Here is a 21,606-nt window from a genome sequence, read left to right as displayed (position 1 = left end):
ACGTAATAATACGACAAAGCTAACATTCTATGAATTGCACATAAAATCAGACAATGTGACAAACAATAGCACCACTATTTATTTAAGTTATAAAACAAAAACGATCCCAACAGTATACGACCACAAAGTGATTAAAAAATATAATTGAGAGTACTGAAATATGGTATTGTGTTAGTTTGATGCAAAGGTAAATGGTACAATTATTTGTGGTATAGATTAAAGGTACTGAAATATATTTTTTTTCTTCACAAAAACTCCCTTTCTAATATTTTTGTATTTTTTTTTTTATTTCATGTTTTTTTTTTTCTAATTCATTTATTGTTTAGTATAATGAATTGTGGTATAGATTAAATCTAAAGAAGTCAAAGTTGGAAAGTTGGAAGTTAAGGATGATTCTGGAACATTGTAGAAAATAATATCAACGTTCTTGTCTTTAATAATCAATCCTGTCTATTATTTATTGATCATAGTTCTTGTTTTTTTTCAAATATGGTAGAATCCTCATATTACACGGTGCACTAAATCATCATAACAAATCAGTGACGAAAATTACTTGCTTAATAGAGACCAAACACCTCAACTAACAATATTGACAAACAAGCTTCGAGAAGTTCTTTTTTTTCAACTCAACTTCTTTTTTTCAACTCGCTTTTATTGTCATATATTTTCCGACATAGGAGTTAGGACACGACTCCTTTCATGATTGTTAGTGGTTTAAATCTTGGCCGTTCGCGTTGAATCAAGCGTGGGTTATAATCCTAGACTCGGATATGGCTATAGCTATCGCTATCTAAGTTTACGGGTGCTAAAACATAATTCAAATTCAAGGTTTTTTTTAGGTTTAGAACCAACAACGAAAAATTTAAAAGATTATAGCAACAGAGTTAAAAAAATAAATAAGAAACTAACATAATCCTAAATACTCATATCTATTACATTAATGTTCCACGTCATAGAAGAGAGAATACATTTTACCATCATATTATGTCATGTCCCTTGAGGACTCTTTAAACTTTTATTGTAAAAAGAAGTAGATCTTAGTTAGTGATTAGCATGGTTTTTATTTTTTTTTTATTATTTTTTTTTTTGTGTATTGATAGTTTTTATATAATTATCTCATCCAAAGTTGTCGGAGAATATAAAACTAGAATTTGGATGAAGTGTAAACTTAGAAGGCTGTCGTCCACATGAATGCATGATTAGTCATGAATCATAATAGTGTTGAATTGCTAATATTATGGCCGAAGATGATGGTTATGTATACATACAATTATCAAAGTGAACGGATGACTTTTTTTTGTATGTGTGTGTAATGAGCCTCACAAAAGAAAAAAAAAATAGATTATATAAATTGAAACAAATGTCTTTTTTATCTTTGCCTTTTTGTTTGAGCCATTACGTTTTCATTTTCTTATGTATAAAGTTTTTACTTTTGGTAGTTACTTATTTATAGCTATAAAATATTAAAATGTGGGTGAACAACTCTCTTGTTCATAAAAATCAATATAAACGTGTTCAATAATATATAGAAAGTAATTTTTTTTGTTAGAATCGCAACTTTCATTCAAAATAACAGTAGAAAGCTAAAAATAAAACCACATTCGAAATTACATATAAAAAACACACCAACTTTTCATTTTCTTTTGTGTAAAGTATTTACTTTTGAAAGTTACATATCTATAGCTATAAAGCGTGGGTGAACACGTCTCCTTAACAAAAATCAATAAGAACGTGTTCAATAACATATAGAAATTACTTTTTTTAGAACCGCAACTTTCATTCAAGATACCAGCAAGAAGCTAGAAACAAAACCAACAACCAGAATCTCTATATATAATAAAGAGTTAACTGCCATTTTCGTCCCTGTGGTTTGGTCACTTTGGCTATTTCAGTCCATTTTTCAAAAATGCGCCATTTTCGTCCCCCACGTTCTGGAAAGGTGCCATTTCAGTCCAAAAATCATAACCCAGTTAAGTCAGTTAGTAAATAAGGACTGATTGTGTAAATTTGTAACATAAAGGACCATTTAAGTATATATTAAACACCACCACCACTAGCCCTGCCACCACCACCACTCCGCTGCCACCACCACCGCCACCACAGCCCTGCCACCACGACCACTCCGCTGCCACCACCACCACCACCACCACAGCCGGTTCATCATCATATCAGACGAGAGAGGGAGAAAGTCGGAGAGAGAGAGAGAGAGATAACAAGGCGAGAGAGAGAACCGGCGACGGTGGGGCTGCCTTCCCCAGATGATGACGATGATGACGTTGATGGTGGTGGTTCCGGCGGCGGCGGTGGTGACCATGCTACTGTTCATCGTCTTCCCCAAAACGGTCAACAGAAGTCAAACGGCCTAATTCTCGATCAATACCGGATAATATTTAAATTAAACTTGCAGAAACATTGTACAAGTATAAACATACCGATTGGGTGATTAAAACCGATCCGGTATCGCGTGCAACGGCGTGGCGACAGTCTCCGGCGACGGGTATTCCGGCGAGACATGCAGACGATGAACATAGGGTATTTTCGAAGGGGTAAAGGATTTTGAAGGGTGTGAGAGTTTCGTATGGGTTCAGGGACTCTAAATAACACAACAATTTGACACTTAATCGACAAACTTCTGTGGATTAATTCCACTTTGAATTTTTTTATAAAAACTCTGATTTCACGTGGTGTTGGGCATGCTTATTGAACAATTACAAAGCGTGGGGAGTTGTTTACGATCTGTGAGAGTGGTGGTGGCAGCGGAGTGGTGGTGGTGGCAGGGCTGTGGTGGCAGTGGTGGCAGGGCTGTGGTGGTGGTGGCAGGGCTGTGGTGGTGGTGGCAGGGCTGTGGTGGCGTGGGCGGTGGTGGTGGAGGCAGCGGAGTGGTGGTGGTGGCAGGGCTGTGGTGGCGGTGGTGGCAGCGGAGTGGTGGTGGTGGCAGGGCTGTGGTGGCGGTGGTGGCGGTGGTGGTGGTGGTGGTGGTAGCAGCGGAGTGGTGGTGGTGGCAGGGCTAGTGGTGGCGGTGGTGGCAGCGGAGTGGTGGTGGTGGCAGGGCTGTGGTGGCGGTGGTGGCGGTGGTGGTGGTGGTAGCAGCGGAGTGGTGGTGGTGGCAGGGCTAGTGGTGGTGGTGTTTAATATTTACTTAAATGGTCCTTTATGTTACAAATTTACACAATCAGTCCTTATTTACTAACTGACTTAACTGGGTTATGATTTTTGGACTGAAATGGCACCTTTCCAGAACGTGGGGGACGAAAATGGCGCATTTTTGAAAAATGGGCTGAAATGGCCAAAGTGACCAAACCACAGGGACGAAAATGGCAGTTAACTCTATAATAAAAGAACAAAGGTTGGACACTTGTCCCCTCCATATTTACCTGAGACACGTGTCAAACTCTCAATTTATTTACTAACGTGTTCATCATTCAGCCTATCCACGCTCCTCAACCAGTTTGTTTTTTTCCTCCATGTATTCTTCGCAACTCGTAACCCTGATTCATTTCTCTTCAGCCGTTTCTCTATCTTACCTCTCTCTCCTTTGTAAGATGCTACTCCTACATCAGAGATCTACCTTTTTTCTACTCATCTCCTTCATCGCAATGTACTAGCTATTTGGAGGTTCGATTTATGTTGATTGACTTCGATTTATATAGGGTAAAATCATTGCAAGCTTGTGTTTCACATATACGATATATTCACTAGGGTTTTCACACAATCCAGAAGTCGACTTGCTGTCGCAGACTACCTCCTGATCCTGTTCTTCATGTAAGATTTCTTTCATCTCAGATCTATTAATCTCATTACAAAGGATGATAATTTTGGTGTTGTTGAAGAACTCAATCGGGTAGTCTATTGGGAAATTGTAGGATTCATGTATGTTGTTCATTTTCCAAAACCCTAATTTATACGTCACAGATCTGTTCGATTTGAAACCCTAATTAATCAATTGCCAACTGATTTAATAAAGTATGTTTGGTGTTTTCTGTTTTCCTTTGATGATTTGCTTGATATCTTTGATTTGGGTAGTCAAAAATATGGGTTGATTTACTTTTTTATTGAATTTTCTTTGCAACGAAATCACCCAGCTCTTCAAGGTAGTAAAAAATATGGGTTACTTTACTTTTTATTGAATTTTTATTGAATTTTTGTTAAATTTACTTAATCCCCATAAAAACAAACACCCATTTGGGCATTTTGATTACCAATCTTCAAGAATTCAAAATCATCATATTTTTTCTCCAAAGTTACAATCTTTCTTCCTTAATTTCCCAAAAAACAGACACCCATTTGGGGATTTTAGCTCATAAGCTTGATACTAATTAGTGGGTTGCTTCAAGAATGGAAAAAGATGGGTTCTTTAACAATGAAAGCAACGGAATGGGAATCCCACAAGCCTGGAATTCAATCTTTGGGATGGTATTAGAAACCCAAGTTACTGAACAGATTCCCAATTGCTTTGTCAATAGCAATTGGGATAATTCAATGGATCAGAGCGATCCCTTTGAATCTGCATTGAGTTCCATAGTCTCATCTCCGGTGAACTCGCACTCCGGAATCCCGAAATCCGGAGGTGAGAATATGGTTCTCAAGGAACTGATTGTGTTTTTCTCACACCTTATTTTGATATATATTTTTTTAAAAGTTATAAATTAAAGATTTTTTTTTTTTCAGTTGCAGGCTGTAGAGGAACCAGAGAAAGAGGTATCGGATGCAAAAAGAAGCAAGTCAGGTGAAGAGGGGAATGGAATTGAAAAAGAAAAGGAAGAGGGGAATCTAAAACCTACAAAGGAAAATGTGAAACCGGAGCCACCGAGGGATTACATTCATGTTAGAGTGAGAAGGGGTCATGCTACTGATTGCCATAGTCTTGCGGAAAGGGTATGCCAATTTCGTTCTTTCCGTAACTCTCTTTCAATTCCGTTCCATTATTTGTCTTCTCATTCCGGTTATTTTGAAAATTTCGGGTCAAAAGAGAAAAGATCAGTGAGAGAATGAAGTTCCTTCAAGATCTTGTCCGTGGTTGTAACAAGTAGATACGGATCGTTTAACAAATGGGTCAGTTTTTGCCAATAATTGGTTACTCATCATGCTTTCCAAAAACACATCGACAAAAAAATCACCCATTGTGCCAAGTTTAAGCGAGTCTCAGAAAACCAAATATAAACTTGCTTTGTCTTGCTAAAAAAACAAATTCAGGATTCCAGTGAGGCTACAAATCAGTAAAACTAATAAATTTGAAAAATAATAATAAACAGCAATTTGGGTATTAAGCTGGGAAGTAGGACTAGAAGTTTACATTCTGACCCATAAACAAATGACAATATTTTTATTTTCATTACTTATTTTTATCGGTGATTCAAATAACCACGACTTATGATTTGATATCTCATTTTAGGTATTAAAGGTGAGCTCCGATAGCCTATTACCTGCAAATCCCGAAATCCTTGATGGAGTAGATGACCTTATGCAACTAAGTTATCTAAACGAACCGTCAGTCTTGTACAATCTTCAATACAGATATGATAGAGACATGATCTATGCAAGTATCTGCTAACATTGTAATATTTATTTATCACATTCTTGTAGTTACTTTAATGCCGTGTGTTCTTAGCTGTTTCTTGCATGTGTCAATCTTTATTTATCACATTCTGTTTTTGTTGGAACTTATTGAAATCTGATATCTTGAATTAGTACAAGATGTCAGATCAAATTACAAACTCTAGCGTTTCAGAAGCTAGAATTTTTTTTCTCAATGCTTTTCTCCTTCAGAATCAACACATTGAAAGTCCAGATACTGAATGTATACTTGCTTGTGTTAAACCTCCTTTGACATGCGTGGCATTAATATCTTATTTTACAACTGTCAAAACATACAGTCCAGATACTGAATGCATACATCATATTTATTAATATGTTTTAAATTTTATTTTTTGAACCCGTGTGTCACACGGGATATAAGCTAGTTACATATAAAAAACACCACCTTTTCATTTTCTTTTGTATAAATTGTTTACTTTTGGAAGTTACCTATTTACAGCTATAAATCGTCACCTCAGGTTCATAAAAATCAATAAAAACGTGTTCAATAAGATATAGAAATTACTTTTTTTAGAACTGCAACTTTCATTCAAAATACTAGCAAGAAGCTAGAAATAAAACCAACATCCGAAATTACACATAAAAAAACACACCAATCTTTCCATATCACACCTTTAATCTGAGATCTATTTTTAATCCATAGAAACACTAAAGACTTTAATAAACAGGGCCGGATCATGTCTATTATTTGTTGTAGCAGCTTGCAGAAATTAATAAACAAACAGTCTTCTTCTTGCAGACTGCAGAGGTTTGGTCCACCTCTTCAGTTGCAGATGTGGCCCGCAGACTGTAGACGTTTTACCTCTGAAAAAACAAACCAATACCTAATAAGTAACAACAGGAAATCATCAACCACATGAACACAATAACACAACCAATTATATAACAAACCAGAAAGAAACCTCCTGGTAATAACTTCTTAAAATTAGTCTGAAACACCATCAACCAATCACAAGTAGGTACATTATGTACCATACATATACATAAGCTAATCAACCACCAAGGGTTGCAGGACCAAAGGCCAAACTATAAACAACTACTCACAACCTCTTACAAATATACACAAAGCCCAAAGGTCAATAAAAGTGTGCTTTTCAAAATAAAAGAAGGCACAAAATTATACAACAAAGTAAGAAAAAGCAAATCCGGCTCAACGATCTATCAGCCTGCATCGCCTGCCTTCTAGCCCGCTGAGTACTTATCCCCGCTAAATTATACGAATTTGGATACGCGAATAAAGTAGAGTGCGAGTTACCAAAAATCCTCTCATACACAATCTCTCCAAGTATGCCGGTTGTTGGACTAGTAGGATTGATCATGTTTGTCATCGTCATGCCACCAAGACCCGACACAGCCATAGGCATCGGCGCGTGTTGGTAATGTCGATGATTAAGCTGCTGAGCTGGCACGTTACATCTCGGACTAACGGGCCGATGTGGGATGGTGATGTCATCTTTTTTATCCGACAAAGGTTCTGCGGTCTGCCCTCGACCATATAATGGGATTAACGTCTTTTGCGAGACGTCACTTTTGCAAACGGGGCACTGAACGCTTTTTGGGTATTCGGGTGGGTTTTTTTGGTGGTGGATCCATTTGTAAATGCAGGGCCAACAGTAGAGATGCCCGCATAACGTCACCACCGGATCATTGACCGTGTCTAGACAAATGTTGCAGTCAAACCCGCCTGAAGAACAGTTTTCAGATTCGTCAATCGACTCGCTTGAGGACTTCCACTTGTTCAAAGAAGCATCATCTTCTTTGTTAAAGTTGTCTTGTTCCAGCGTATCTTGGACGTATCGCTCCATCGCCATTTGATTCGTAACCGATGGTATATGAAATCTGAAATAGATAATATAAACTTATAAAGATATTTAGAAATTCAGATAAAAAAAAGATACTATTTTGATACATTATGCCAACCAAAATGTGAGTAGTACATGAATAAATATCTATGTGATCATGTAATGTAGAAACTTGGCATTGGAGTACACTCATGAACACTAAAGTTCACTATGGTTTAACAAAAAAGGACTAATTATTGTACTACTAGTAGACAGGATATTACACATCAGGATAAGATTGCCACCAAACCTAACTGTTACAATATTGTTTTTTTTTTTTTTTTTTTAAACATCATGGGACATCAATAATTTATATAATTATCACAGAACAGAGCCCACACTCAAAAAAATCACAACTTTTTGCACTTTTACAGTGAATTTTGGCTTGTTTAAATTAGGCTCATTCTATACACACCCCCCTCATTCCTGATTATACCCCCTTATGAGAGGAAAACTGTCGGTCCCACGCAGGCCCCACCTGTAAGTATGTGAGAGGAGGGGGTGAAAAAAGTAATTAGGGGGTGTAGAAAGTAGCACCCTTAAATTACCAACAAAAGCTTTTTAAAATTTACAAAAAAAAAAAAAAAAAAAAAAAAAAAAAACCCTCTGTTACTTACTTCTTTAAGCTTCGCTTCTGATCTATCAAATAAATCCAACACCAAAACAGGACAAAACTTCAAAACCACACAACAAATATAATAAAAAAATAATTTAAAATAATCACAATCATTGTCAAAATCGGTGCAAATTGTTTTGCTTCCCTACAATTGGCCATACCCACCAAACCCTAAAAATAAAAATTAAAACTTGATGATGATTTCAATTCCAGAAAGGGGAAAACAAACTTTATTTCCTTAAAATGATGATTAATAATGATGATTGGCAAAACATTAAAAACTTTGATATGAAACATAACAAGATGAAAACTTTAAAGCAGAATTAGGGTTTCGATTAATATTAATATCTGCGTTTTTTAATTAAATCAGAAATTAAACAACATAGAATTCGAATTAAATGCGTGTAGATGATAAAGATGGAGTAAAGGGTACCTGAAGTTTAGAAAATTGAGGATCTTTTGGGATGAAAATCGCTGAAATTGAAATGGAAGAAGGTGTGTGTATTCGTTGATTTATGAAGAAGAAAGGTAGAGAATACGTGAGGGGATTGAGAGATAGAAATTCGATTGTTGATATATATAAATAAAAAGAGATGCCAAAATAAATTAATTGTACTCCTCACGTTTCCACTATATATAAAAAGTATATAATGCCTTATCTACTTTAGACAGGTGAGAGTGGGCGTTGAAGTGTGGGCGTTTGTATTGGAGTGTGGATGTTTTGGCCTTTTAACGTTGGGTGCTCCACCCCGGGTTGACGTTGCCCGTTTGGTGTAGAGATTTTGTCTGGCGTGGAGCGGGGGTCTGGGTGACATGGCGAGCTAGGGTTGTCTGATTTAATGTAGGTTTTTTTTTTTTACTTTCTTTGTACTTTTTTAAAAAATTCCACATGGTTGGCCATCACCACACCCCTAATTTTTGAGTATTAGCTTGTGGATCTTACCTTCGTCACGTGTCGAGCAATACTCTCAACCCAAACTCTTCCACACCCCATAGTCTTAAAATATGTGTGTGATTTATAAGAAGTGTTTACAAATTTTGATCAATTATGTTGTTTTTTAGTGAAAAAAATAATATTTAATCGAGCAAATTAATTGCTTGTCTAAGATAATGTTTTTTTTAGTATTACATCCAATTTTTTATGTTTATCTGTATAATAACTAAAAATCATTATTATATAATTTATATCTTGAACATCCAAATTTTGTTCAATAAACTATAACGTGAAGGATTTTAAAAAAAATATCTCTTTTACAACATAAAAGGTTAATAAGTAGGCATGTAAAATATGGTCATCATTGCAAAATTACGGAGCTACGGCTCAACTTTATATGCGCAGTGTAAGTTTTTTTTCAATTTTATACACAGAATATCCGTAAACAATTCTAGGATACCTCTAACCAAAAAATACTTTATTTTAGTAAAATCCAATTCTTTTTATAAGATTTAAAAGTTATTTTTGAATTCATCGTTTAGAAAACGAGAACTAGTTTATGTTTATGTTTGGGTAATTGATAAAACTAGCCCAAACCCAAAACAATAATAAAACTGAAATAGGCGATCATTGTGTTAATGGGCGACAATGGAGAGAAACCAAAAGTCAATCAATTTAGAAATCGAGTTTTTTTTTTCCAAAAGGGTGTAGTTGAAAAACTTATTTACCAAAATGGGTGATTTAGAAACTATTTACCAAAATGGGTGAAATCTTATTTATCTTTTTTTAAGTGAATTACATAAATTTCTATTTTCACCCATTTGACTGTCTACCTACCCGCTTCCCCGCTGTAACTCCGGCGAGTTTTCCGGCAACCACCACAGAACGACATTTGATCATGATTCTGATGAGTTTTTTGCTATTACATATTCAATTTATTGGTTGAATAAATGGAGCCACTGGATTGAAGATGGAATTCATGCCCATCTTACTTAAAGTTCTTGAACTTGATGATAAAATACTTAAATATTTCTTATTGAATTTGAATTAATAACCACCACATCATCCTCCCTAATTACCAGCCTACATCACTGGAAAGATTCACATGAACACTTAAATAATACTGATTTGTCTCATGATTTAGCAAGGTCCATTTTTGAACTAGGAACAGCAGCCATATAAGAGTCCTTCACAGTTGCCTAGTTGGTACCGGTCATGTTCTCCGCCGAGAGCCGGATGGACGCTCGGTCAGTGAAAATACGCTGGCACTTAACGTTTCAAGGAGATGCTAACGGCAAACGCGGAATCCGTTAAAATGAATAATGGATGATTTTTAATTGATATCAATCATACGTTATAACATGAAATTATAATCTCAAGAATTGTGATCCTAGATGAGAAAATTATGATGGAAGAAACACTAACTATTTCATGGATAATCGATTCTTATTGATTGTGGTTTAGATTCATTATGTGGTGACCGGAAAGTGGTCGCAATCATACGTTATAGCATGAAATTATAATCTCAAGAATTGTGATCCTAGATGAGAAAATTATGATGGAAGAAACACTAACTGTTTCATGGATAATCGATTCTTATTGATTGTGGTTTAGATTCATTCTGGGGTGACCGGAAAGTGGTCGCCAGAAACTCATTAGAGTTCAAGCGAAGGAGGTGGGTGGATAGACAAACAGGGTAGATGGAGAATTTATGTAATAAACTTTTTTAAAAATAAAATAATATTTTAGATTTCATTCATTTTGGTAAATACTTTCTAAAAAATCTATCTTGGTAAATAAGTTTATCAACTACACCCTTTTGGAAAAAAAAACTTTTAAAATAAATGTCCGGACAGAGGTACAAGACCTGCTACTAGTTTCGACCTCTTTCATCAAAATAGACATTTACTCGATTATAGTGTTTTATAAACAGATTAGGGGCTGTTTGGTAGCCTCTTAATTAACATTCAGATGCTACCTCTTAATGGTTTAAAACCTCTAAATGAATAAGAGGTAACCTCAAGTCTGAATGGTTAAGAGGTAACATCTGAATAGTAAATCATCACATGTCACATTCTTCTACCTTCTCATTGGTAAAATTTTTAATGGTTCCATTAAGAGGTAGGTCCTTAATGACCATTTAAAGGCTACCAAACAGCCCTTAGGATAAATTCCCATTTAGACCACCCGTAGTGGTTTACTGAATAATGGCCCTACCCTTGAGCGTTTTCCGTCATGTGGCAGTCCACTCAGCAATGGGGCATTATTGGGCGTTTTTACAAAAGTGGCGTAGTGGAATAATGCCCAATAATGTCCCAACCAATCATTACACAATCATTATTTTTTTAATTTAAAAACTACTAATATTTCATGTCTTTGTCTGATTGGTTATTTGAAAATGGTTTAGGAGTGATTTAAACAATGCTGGTAGAATTTTTTTGAAAAAAAAACTGAAAAACGCCTAGGGGGTGGGAGACGGGCGATATTGGGCGTGTTTGGTGGGAAATTTTGAAAAAACCACGCCCATTACGGGTGGTCTTAAGCCCCTATGGTTTGATGCAAATATTTTATTCACTCCAAAAGAAATTTTTTGACCTTTCTGGTCCAAACGTTTGATTTTTGTATCAGTCATCAGTGGCGAAGCTTGAGATTTTCAATCGGGGGACGGAAGTTACCGGACCTAAAAATTTCTGTAAAATCAGAGGGTCGAAAATGTACATACCCAAAAATTTCTATACGAAAACTACATACTCTACAATACTGAGCGAAAAGTTCGGGGGATCGACCGCCCTCTCCCGCCCTTAAAAGCTTCGGCCATGTCAGTTACAGTCCGGTCTACTAACTCCATCCAATTGTTTTGTTAACTCTTTTTTAAAATACCCAAATACCCTTGTATATAAAAACAAATAACAATATATAAAATACCGAACAGGCCACACATAGCCATCTCCTTCATCACTTTACCTGAACAAACAGTTCCCACAATGTACTCCGATTAGGGGAGGATAGCTAATGGTTCCGGTCACGACATCAATCAGCGGCATGGTGTTGTTAGTGTGGGCAGCGATCATTTATTTTACAGTCAACATGGTGTTGTAAAATTTTGATTGTAAGCAAGTTAATAGCGATCATGAGGGAGATATCGGCTAAAGTTTATTCTCCAAATCACTTGAAAAAAGTAAGAGTTTGCTTAACAGTTTAATAAATTGATGGATTATTCACATGGCATATTAATATGTAGGATTGTAAACGAATCGAACTGAGGCATTGTTCATTTTTGTAATTCATCAAGGAATAAGCATGTTCATGAACACTTAACGAAGCTTAACGAACATAAACGAATGCAAACGAACACAAACAAATGTTCATGAACATAAATGAAAACAAACGAACGTTACATATTCATTTTAAAATAAAAACTGGATCTTTCATCAGAAAGATTACGAAGAATCCACCAAAAATAAATAAGTACTTAACATTACTATCCGAACATAATTGACATAATTAACACAAATTAAGAAGTTTGTCGAGCTTTAAAACAAACTGAAACTGAAATGTCAAATCAAGGATGTTTGGCAGAGGCGTATAGCATAAATATCCATCAATTAATATTAGGGAAATTAAATAAGAATTACAGGTAGACAGGCAACAAGCTGATCTGCAACCCAGTAGAATTAAAAGATAACATAAAAACCTTTAATTGAATGAACATAAACGAGTGAACATAGATGAACACATTACCGAACGTCTACAAACATAAACGAACAAACGTAGCCCTTATTCATGTTTGTTTGTTTAACTTATCAAGCAAAATTTCTTGTTCGTGTTTGTTCATTTATTAAACGAACGAACATAAATAAGCTTTCTGCCAAACTGTTCGCTGAACGTTCAGTTCGATTACAACCCCATTAATATGTATAGAAGCATGTTATGACCCTGCTAGGTTCGTTTTATTAAAAAAAATTGTGTACAATAAATAAACACTCTGTTATCATTATTATAAGACCATCTATATCGGTGTGTTTTATAGTCAATGTAACTTTTTTTAACGACAAAGCTGGATGTAACTAACTTTTAGATCTCACTGTTTTTGTTGGGAAAATCACCAAAATGGCCACTGCAACGCCGTCTTTGCGAATTTGGCCACCGGACACCCCTTGCCGAGCCGTTTCAATATCCTGAAACGGCACAGGAATTTTTTTAACGGCCATCCACTCCCCGTTTGACACGTGTCCGACAATCCATGTAACGGCTTGAGAAGCAAGCAGGGAACGCCACGTGGCTGATTATGTGGAAAGATCTTAGCCAAGCCGTTACAACCGGCTCATGTGGAAAGATCTTAGCCATGTTCCTTCAACGAGCCAAGCCATGTTCTTACGATCCAGCCAAGCCGTTACCGTACACGCATGGACCCACTTCTGTCATCCGAGCCGTTACAGCTGTCATCCGAGCCGTTTCCGTAAACTGCTTGTGCCGTTTTAGCTGGCTCCAAGCTGTTTTAGCTGGCTCCAAGCCGTTACAGATGGTCCGGGCCGTTTCAACATACGGTTCGAGCCGTTTCAGCTGGCTCAGGCCGTTTGAACTGAATTAAAGCCGGTACAGCTGTCTAAGGCCGGGTCAACGTGTTGTTCAAGCCGGGTCAACGTGTTGTTCAAGCCGTTTGACCTTATGTTCTCACTATATATTTACCCACTTGTTTTTTGGTGTGCTTGTTTAACGAATCCCTCTAACACACTTAAATCTCAAATAAAATGTTATCTTGCTTTCTTTATGTGATTATCATAGATGTTTTTGTGTATCAAATGCAAGAAATATTTATGAAATCACACGTATCTGCTAGTGACGTGTTCCTTGGCTTTAGTTATCAAATTCGGTTTTGATATTGCTTATCATATTGGAGTGTCTTACTCTTCAGAAATTCCGTATCTACCTACCCAGTTAGTGCGGATGGAACTATCGAGCAAAAGACGCATCTTTATCATTCCTACAAGCGTTTTGACTCGAATTCCAGAAGAAGAGATTTGATTCACTCCTAACTTTGAATTTGTTCTCGGGGAGGTTCTAAGTTCTAAGCAGTGGTTTGGTGAAGTTATCTGAAGACTGCTTTCTTGGAGACCGAGCTTTTTTCTCTACTACCCGTTTCTGCGGTTATGAGAAAGGGTCCCGATGAGAAATTTTGTTTGTAATTTTTACATGTTATGGATCAAATTGAATCACTTTACTAGCGGTTTGACGAAGTTTTGTTTGTAATTTATTCATGTTATATCTTTTATGTAATTTGTATTAATTAATAATAAAAATTATGTGTTTTAAATTTGTTTGGGTTGTTTGTGTGTTCTGTTCACTTTTAATTCTGTTTTGGGCTTTTTATATGGGTTGTTCACTAACAAGTTAACGAAAAAAATACATAAATGTTTTGGGCTTTTTATACGGGCTGTTCACTAACAAGTTAACGAAAAAAAATACATAACTGTTTTGGGCTATGAATACGGGCTGTGCATTAACAAGTTAACGAAACTGCTTTGGGCTTTTTATATGGGCTTTTCACTAACAAGTTAACGGAAAAAAAAATAAATAAACTGTTTTGGGCTTTTTATACGGGCTGTTCACTAACAAGTTAACGAAACTGCTTTGGGCTTTTTATATGGGCTTTTCACTAACAAGTTAACGGGAAAAAAAATAAATAAACTGTTTTGGGCTTTTTAAACGGGCTTTTTACCCGTTGCCTTTCCATCTTCCCATGTAAACGGCCAACCATTGCCATTATTACCTCCACACCTATTACCCACTATATAAACCCCCCCAAAGTTCTCATTTCTCCACGCCGTCCCCGTTAACACTCTTCATATTTTCTGAATACAATCCGTTCATCCGTTCACATGGCAAATGCATGGACTGAAGTTGACGACATCGCCTTGTGCGAAGCCTGGGAGGAGGCAGTGACCAATCCTCCACGACGGGGACAGGGGGGCCTTTGGGTTCGTGTTCAACAGATTTTTGGCCAGCTTCGTGGTCCGGACCATAACCGAAGCGTGGACGCCTTATCTTCCAGGTTTCGTGTGGTCCGGTTGGAATGCGAGAGGTTTGACCGGTATTTCCAGAAGGTGGAGAGAGAAATGCCGGACCTTGATGAGGATGATCAGAAGGCGGTGGCGCTGATCAACTATCGTCATGACGAGGGACAGGATTTCAAGCATGTTTCGGAGTGGGAGGCAATTAGGATTTGGTTTTAGTTTTTTTTTTTTAGTATGTTTTCTTTAGTGTTTTTATGTTTATGTTTAATATTTATATAAAAAATATTTTGGATCTTATAAAATTTTGCATGTTATAAAGTTTTGTTAACTGCCACGAAAATGGTAGTGTATAACATTAATAATGTTAACAATAAAATAGTGGACTGCAACGAATTGTCAACGTTAAGCCCAACGTGAAGCCCAATTGTGGACTGCAACGAAAACGGTAGTGTATAACAATTTTTGTCAACGAAGCCCAACGTGAAGCCCAACCTGGCCCAAATGTGGACTGCAAAGAATTGTCAACTGGGCCGTTTTAAACTAGTGTATAAAAATAAAATAGTTAACAATGTTATCAGCTCCGAGTAGGAGGATAAACTGGTTAACATGTTTGGCTTTCACACAAAGGGCGCAGGTTCGATCCACGAAGGGGTCGTTTCTTTAAAAAAGAACCCCCTTTTTATCCATTTTTTAAAATTTTCACTTTAGGCCCCTGTTTTGGCCGTTTTTTATTATGTTTTCTTTAGTGTTTTTATTCTTATTTATATAAAAAATATTTTGGATCTTATAAAATTTTGCATGTTATAAAGTTTTGTTAACTGCAACGAAAATGGTAGTGTATAACATTAATAAAGTTAACAATAAAATAGTGGACTGCAACGAATTGTCAACTGAAGCCCAACGTGAAGCCCAACGTGAAGCCCAACCTGACCCAATTGTGGACTGCAACGAATTGTCAACTGGGCCGTTTTAAACTAGTTTATAAAAATAAAATAGTTAACAATGTTATCAGCTCCGAGTAGGAGGATAAACTGGTTAACATGTTTGGCTTTCACACGAAGGGCGCAGGTTCGATCCACGAAGGGGCCGTTTCTTTAAAGAAGAACCCTCTTTTTATCCGTTTTTATTATTTTACTTTATTAAATAGTTTAATTAATTAAAATATTAATTAATAAATTTTAAAATTATTTGTTTTAAAACGTTGTGGGTTCTTTGGCCCAAACATTATAGCTTGTTTTGGGCCGTTTTTTACTATTTTTATTTAACTTTATTAATTAGTTTAATTAATTAAAATATTAATTAATTTTTGCACGTTGCATATCGACAAACGGCTCTTTGGCCCAAACATTAACTTGCACGATACAATCTAAAAATATTACAAACTTATTTCGTGAATTACAGATAGATTTTTAAAATTTCAAACACTGAAAGGTGTTCAAAGTCCTCGTCGTAAAGTATTGCGTAGTCGAGCAGGGCCTCTTCTACGATCTCTTTTTCTTCCATGTTCGGATTTGTTTTTTTCACATTTTTGCACCTTCCTAAAAAACGTGTACATTTAAAGCGTACAAAAGAAAGACAAGTCATCAACGCCTGGACGCTTCGGGACGTCTCTTGTAGGTGAATGCAGAAATTGTTGAAAACCTGCTCCCAGAAAGCAGGATCGGAAACTGAATAAGTGCCCAGTTCACGAGCGGCAATGTACGAAACGACAGCAGCAATATCTTCCTCGTCGGTCCAAGAATCCATTTTTTTAGTGTGAACTTTTGGGATGAGAATGTTGTTTAATAGGAGGGAGTAATGTATGTATTTATAGGTTTGAAGAGGGTAAAATGGGAAGATTTAATGTTAAATATTAAATATATTACAAAGAAGAGTTATTTTATTTAACAACATTTGGCCGTGGTAAACACCGCCAAAAATACAGTTTATCAGCCATGAATCGTCTATATGACAAACATATTTGCTTTACGTCTCCAGTAATGTTAATGGGTTTGTCTGTAACCAGATGCTCCATAAGCATACACAGATAGACAGCTTCATTTCCTACGATTGACCTGTTAGAAATCACGTAGTTATCGTTTAGCTCATGAGTTATGCAGCATTCTGGTTTTCCTGTCTTTTTCCAATACTTCAAATGCACCAGCAACCCAGTTAAATACACCTTAAGCTTCGTCAACCGTGGAATAATAACTGCCCTAAATTTGTCTCCTCGTCCACAAAAGTTTTCAAACGGGTACAAAACTAATTCCTCGGATGCCAACTCTAACCGTACTAACATCCATTCGTTATTGTCAATCGACAGTGGGAAAAACACAAAATCCACGTCAACAAAGGAAGGAAATGGGTTTTCTTTACCATTTCCATAACCAACCACGCTTTTAGGAACCGATTGTAGTAACGTGTCATAGAATTGAGGTGGGAGAATTGTCCACCGCAAATTTAACGTCGGATCCCTTTGTAAATTTCTTTTTCTCCAAGCCATTAGTCGTCCAGTCCATCCCTCAATATGCTGTTTAATGAATATTTATATATTAATAAACACGAAAAAATACAAATTTTGGTAATAAAAATTTATAATGAAATTACCGTTGCTGTTAGGTAGCCATTACAACGATAGCCTAACAAAGTACCCCAAAATGTTTTGTCCAACTCCACATAACGAGTGAAAACAGCTGAATAACAGAATGGGGCGTCGCCATTACTGTAAAATGTTGCAACATCTTTTGACCAATTCTCAGATTCGTCGTCTGGAATTGCCCATCTTCCGGCTCTGTTTGAGTGCAAGTTTTGACGGTTATTTAAAAAGTTGTTTTCTTCCGGCACAACCGTTTCAGACGAGGAAGATTCACCCGACTGTCTGGGTGCTCTCCATTTCTTAAGAATCCACGTTGATGATTTACTAACTGGTTGAGAGCAGTATACGTTGTTTTTGTCAGCCATTATTGGTTTTAAGACTGTTTCAAGTGCTATGAGTGGCGTTCTAAGAAAATTTTTTGTGATCTTATTTAACTTCAAAATAATTTATTAAATAATTGTTTTTTTAATAGGTTTCATCACAACTTTCAATAAAGGTACTGCCCGAGCCGTTACAACTAACTGGCCGAGCCGTTTCGTGGCACGTGCTTCAATAAAGTAATATTCAAGCCTTTTCCGTTTCTTGCTTATGCCGTTACAGAAATCCCGAGCCGTTTGCACTGCAATGTCAAGTCGTTACATCTGCAACGCCGTGCCGTTTCCGACATACATCCCGATGATGACCATATGAGTTACATCGGGAACAATACAGGGGAGTAGGTTCTTCCCCGCGGGATAAGATTCGGTTGTTTTCTCGAGGACGACCAACCTGGCGTTTTGTCATATGTGGCGGTTGAAGATTGATAAGGTCTTCTGGAGTCTCCCATTCAGATCTATGAGGAAGAGGATAAATCGCTTCTTCATAAGTTTTCTTATAGACTTCGTTTGAGTAACACGGGAAGCAATACTTACTGCAGTCGGTTTCACCTAAAAATTTTGAAACGGCAATAACATGCCCGCATGGTAAACCAGAAACCTGCCAAACTCGGCAACTACATGTTCCATTAACAAAGTCCACTAAACCCCCCTTTCCACTGTCTGCAACAGAATAACTGTTTAACTCAATCCCAGCAACCGTCCATGTTCTAGACCCTTCAATTTTTTTAAAAATTTTCTTCTGTGCCCATTGTGTAAGTAAATGTTTTTCATGTATACCTTGCAAACGGCGATCGTAAAACCACTTTTGTACAGATTGCCGGAAGAACTCTAAGAGTTGTGTTACCGGCATTTTACGCGAGTGTCTAGATAAAGCGTTAATAGACTCCGCGCTGTTAGATGTCATATAATGATATCGATTGCCTGGACAATGCGCCCTTGCCCATCTACCGAACCCAATACTTGTTAGAGTGTGTCGTACTCTAGGAACGGCAAGACAAAGAGCATTAAATGACTCGTTAAAATCAGACAATCGGTACGATTTGCATGTCTTCCACCACAACTTCTCATTTTCTTTTTTTTTTATCAGAGGGTAAACGTAGGTTCATCATTAAATGACGACAGCATAACCCATGATAAACATGTGGAAAGACGTTTCTAACAGCCAGATGTATAGAATTCGCTCTATCCGAAATTATGGCCATTTCAGGTATTTCACCGATACATTCTTTAAGCTTTGACAGAAACCATGTCCAAGATTCACCATCCTCTGATTTTCCTATTCCATAGGAAATTGGTAAAATTTGGTTGTTTCCATCCATCCCAACCGCTAAAAATAACGTCCCTTTAAATTCACCCTTTAGGTGTGCAGCATCAATGATCACCACCGGTCTTAAATTGCATATAAAGGTACGAATCTGAAACAAAATTATTTAAAAAAAGTCAACAACATGTAGTTTGTCGAAATAAAATAAGAACAGAAAATGCTATAACTTACCGCAGCACCAATCGCGACAAAGACCATCTCAAACCGACGCTCGTCATCAGTCTTGATATGTGTAACAGAACCAGGATTTGCCCGCTCTAGATTGTAACAGTAAAGTGGTAGTTCTGCGAACGAGTCTCTGCTTGATCCTTGTAAAAGCTCTAGTGCCAGACTTTTTCCACGCCAAGCTTGACTAGTGGTTATCTCAACTTGGAATCTTTGTCTAAAATCTTTCACTATTTCATTACAACGATATATTCTTCCACTGTCTTTTAAAGGTTCTTTTAAATAATGAGCAACAACATTTGGGTTTGCCTGACGAACATGTGGGTACGTTAGCGTCTTCGAGCACGTGTGTTTATCGTTAAAACTCTTAACAAAAAACACCCCACTATCTCCAAAACTCCTTGCACGGAAACGCCAACCGCAACCGTCGACCAAACATGACACCTGGTACCGACTTTTAGAGGATCTATCTACTTTAAACTCAAAGTGTTCTAACAAACATTTTTTTTCCCAATTCAAGTTTCATGTCTTCTTTGTTATTAAATACGTGACCAGGTTCAAAAGTAATTGATGAAGATCGCGAACAATTTTCAAAAGAATTATCAGGATTTGGTTGGGAGTCGTTTACAACGTCATAATTTTCTTCATCAGCACAGAAATTTAAATCAGGAACTAAAAATTTTTTTGGAGTTGAAAAACTAGATGATCCAACACCAAACCCTTCAATCACATATAATTTATAAATTTCAAAAATATTTTCCATAGCAAAATTATAAAAAATTGCAAGATCTTCATCGTTTATTATATCTATGGGATCACTAAAGGAAGACAACCGATAAGATAACTTCGTAATGTTTGTAGAACTACAAATGTTTGACACTTTACTTAGAAGAGCTGTGTATGAAAGGTTGGGTTCAATTTCTAAACCACGTCTACTTGAATCAGCATCAGCAACATACTCCAACTTTCCGTTAACGATTTCCCACTTTCCGCCATTGTATACAACCAAACGAATCTTCATAATTTTAAGTTGGAAACTTCCTTTTACAAAATGCTAAATGTTTTTATAACTTTAAACAAATCTGTTGCACAAACAAATACAAAAAATATAGGGAAAAATTTATAACGGCCACTCACTAAATATAAAGGATTGAAACGGCCTGAGCCAGCTGAAACGGCTCGAACCGTATGTTGAAACGGCCTGAGCCATCTGTAACGGCTTGGAGCCAGCTAAAACGACACAAGCAGTTTACGGAAACGGCTCGGATGACAGCTGTAACGGCTCGGATGACAGAAGTGGGTCCATGCGTGTACAGTAACGGCTTGGCTAAGATCGTAAGAACATGGCTTGGCTCGTTGAAGGAACATGACTAAGATCTTTCCACATGAGCCGGTTGTAACGGCTTGGCTAAGATCTTTCCACATTATCAGCCACGTGGCGTTCCCTGCTTGCTTCTCAAGCCGTTACATGGATTGTCGGACACGTGTCATACGGGGAGTGAATGGCCGTTAAAAAAAATTCCTGTGCCGTTTCAGGATATTGAAACGGCTCGGCAAGGAGTGTCCGGTGACCAAATTCGCAAAGACGGCGTTGCAGTGGCCAATTTGGTGATTTTCCCTTTTCTTTTTCATCAAACTACAAACTGATTTTATGGTTACTTTCCTATTATTATTTTTCTTATGATTTTACCTGATAAAATCAACGTCACTTTCATGTACGTCTGTGGACATGAATAGTTTACACTTCTCGTTTCAATGTCATGTCGTTTTCATATTTGGTTATTTTTGTTGGCCCATGGTTTTGTTAATGGTTTGATGGTTTGTAACGTATTATTTTTTGTGGTGTATCTTACACTTAATACTTTAAAAAACTAACTTAAAATAAACATATATACGTTACGAGTACAACCAAAAACGATTTTAATTGTGTTAAGACGTTTTTTTTATTTATTTTGATCTAAAACAGGTATGGAATAAAATAAGATCATATGAATATGTTTGGTCGAATTAGTGGTGGAATCAGAATTTATTTTTCAGGAGTGCGATCAAAGGGTTTCATTATATTTTTAAGGGCTGCGATCGAGGTTTTTGACTAAATAATTTTTTATTAAGATGGGCGCCCGCCATCCCATGGACCATTGTGAGTGTTTTTAAATAAATTATAT

The 21,606-nt window shown here is 36.8% G+C and overlaps 3 protein-coding genes across 4 annotated transcripts; 1 reads left to right on the top strand and 2 right to left on the bottom strand.

Annotated features, from left to right (window-relative positions):
* The first annotated feature begins 1,237 nt into the window (after positions 1 to 1,237).
* Positions 1,238 to 5,620, top strand: LOC110923265 (transcription factor BEE 1-like). Its single transcript, XM_035986170.1, has 6 exons — positions 1,238 to 1,253; positions 2,408 to 2,532; positions 3,508 to 3,615; positions 3,700 to 3,762; positions 4,669 to 4,875; positions 5,393 to 5,620. The coding sequence occupies exons 1-6, from the start codon at positions 1,238 to 1,240 to the stop codon at positions 5,549 to 5,551; spliced, it is 678 nt and encodes a 225-aa protein (XP_035842063.1). The 3' UTR covers positions 5,552 to 5,620.
* An 841-nt stretch (positions 5,621 to 6,461) lies between these two features.
* On the bottom strand, positions 6,462 to 8,680 carry LOC110920776 (E3 ubiquitin-protein ligase RMA1H1). 2 transcript variants are annotated; one of them, XM_022164971.2, is made up of 2 exons: positions 8,486 to 8,680; positions 6,462 to 7,434 (listed from the first exon to the last, which is right to left on the bottom strand). In XM_022164971.2, the coding sequence occupies exon 2, from the start codon at positions 7,404 to 7,406 to the stop codon at positions 6,690 to 6,692; it is 717 nt and encodes a 238-aa protein (XP_022020663.1). In that variant the 5' UTR covers positions 7,407 to 7,434; positions 8,486 to 8,680; the 3' UTR covers positions 6,462 to 6,689. The 2 variants fall into 2 exon arrangements, with proteins under 2 accessions (XP_022020663.1, XP_035842672.1); XM_035986779.1 differs by lacking the exon at positions 8,486 to 8,680 and adding an exon at positions 7,533 to 8,040.
* Positions 8,681 to 18,351: 9,671 nt separating this feature from the next.
* On the bottom strand, positions 18,352 to 20,462 carry LOC110923841. The gene is made up of 4 exons (XM_035986169.1): positions 20,327 to 20,462; positions 19,989 to 20,161; positions 19,448 to 19,885; positions 18,352 to 19,367 (listed from the first exon to the last, which is right to left on the bottom strand). The coding sequence occupies exons 1-4, from the start codon at positions 20,460 to 20,462 to the stop codon at positions 19,017 to 19,019; spliced, it is 1,098 nt and encodes a 365-aa protein (XP_035842062.1). The 3' UTR covers positions 18,352 to 19,016.
* Positions 20,463 to 21,606: the final 1,144 nt, after the last annotated feature.

Source organism: Helianthus annuus, chromosome 17, assembly GCF_002127325.2.
Source record: "Helianthus annuus cultivar XRQ/B chromosome 17, HanXRQr2.0-SUNRISE, whole genome shotgun sequence".
Taxonomy (NCBI): domain Eukaryota; kingdom Viridiplantae; phylum Streptophyta; class Magnoliopsida; order Asterales; family Asteraceae; genus Helianthus; species Helianthus annuus.
This window is presented reverse-complemented; position numbering and strand designations above follow the sequence as displayed.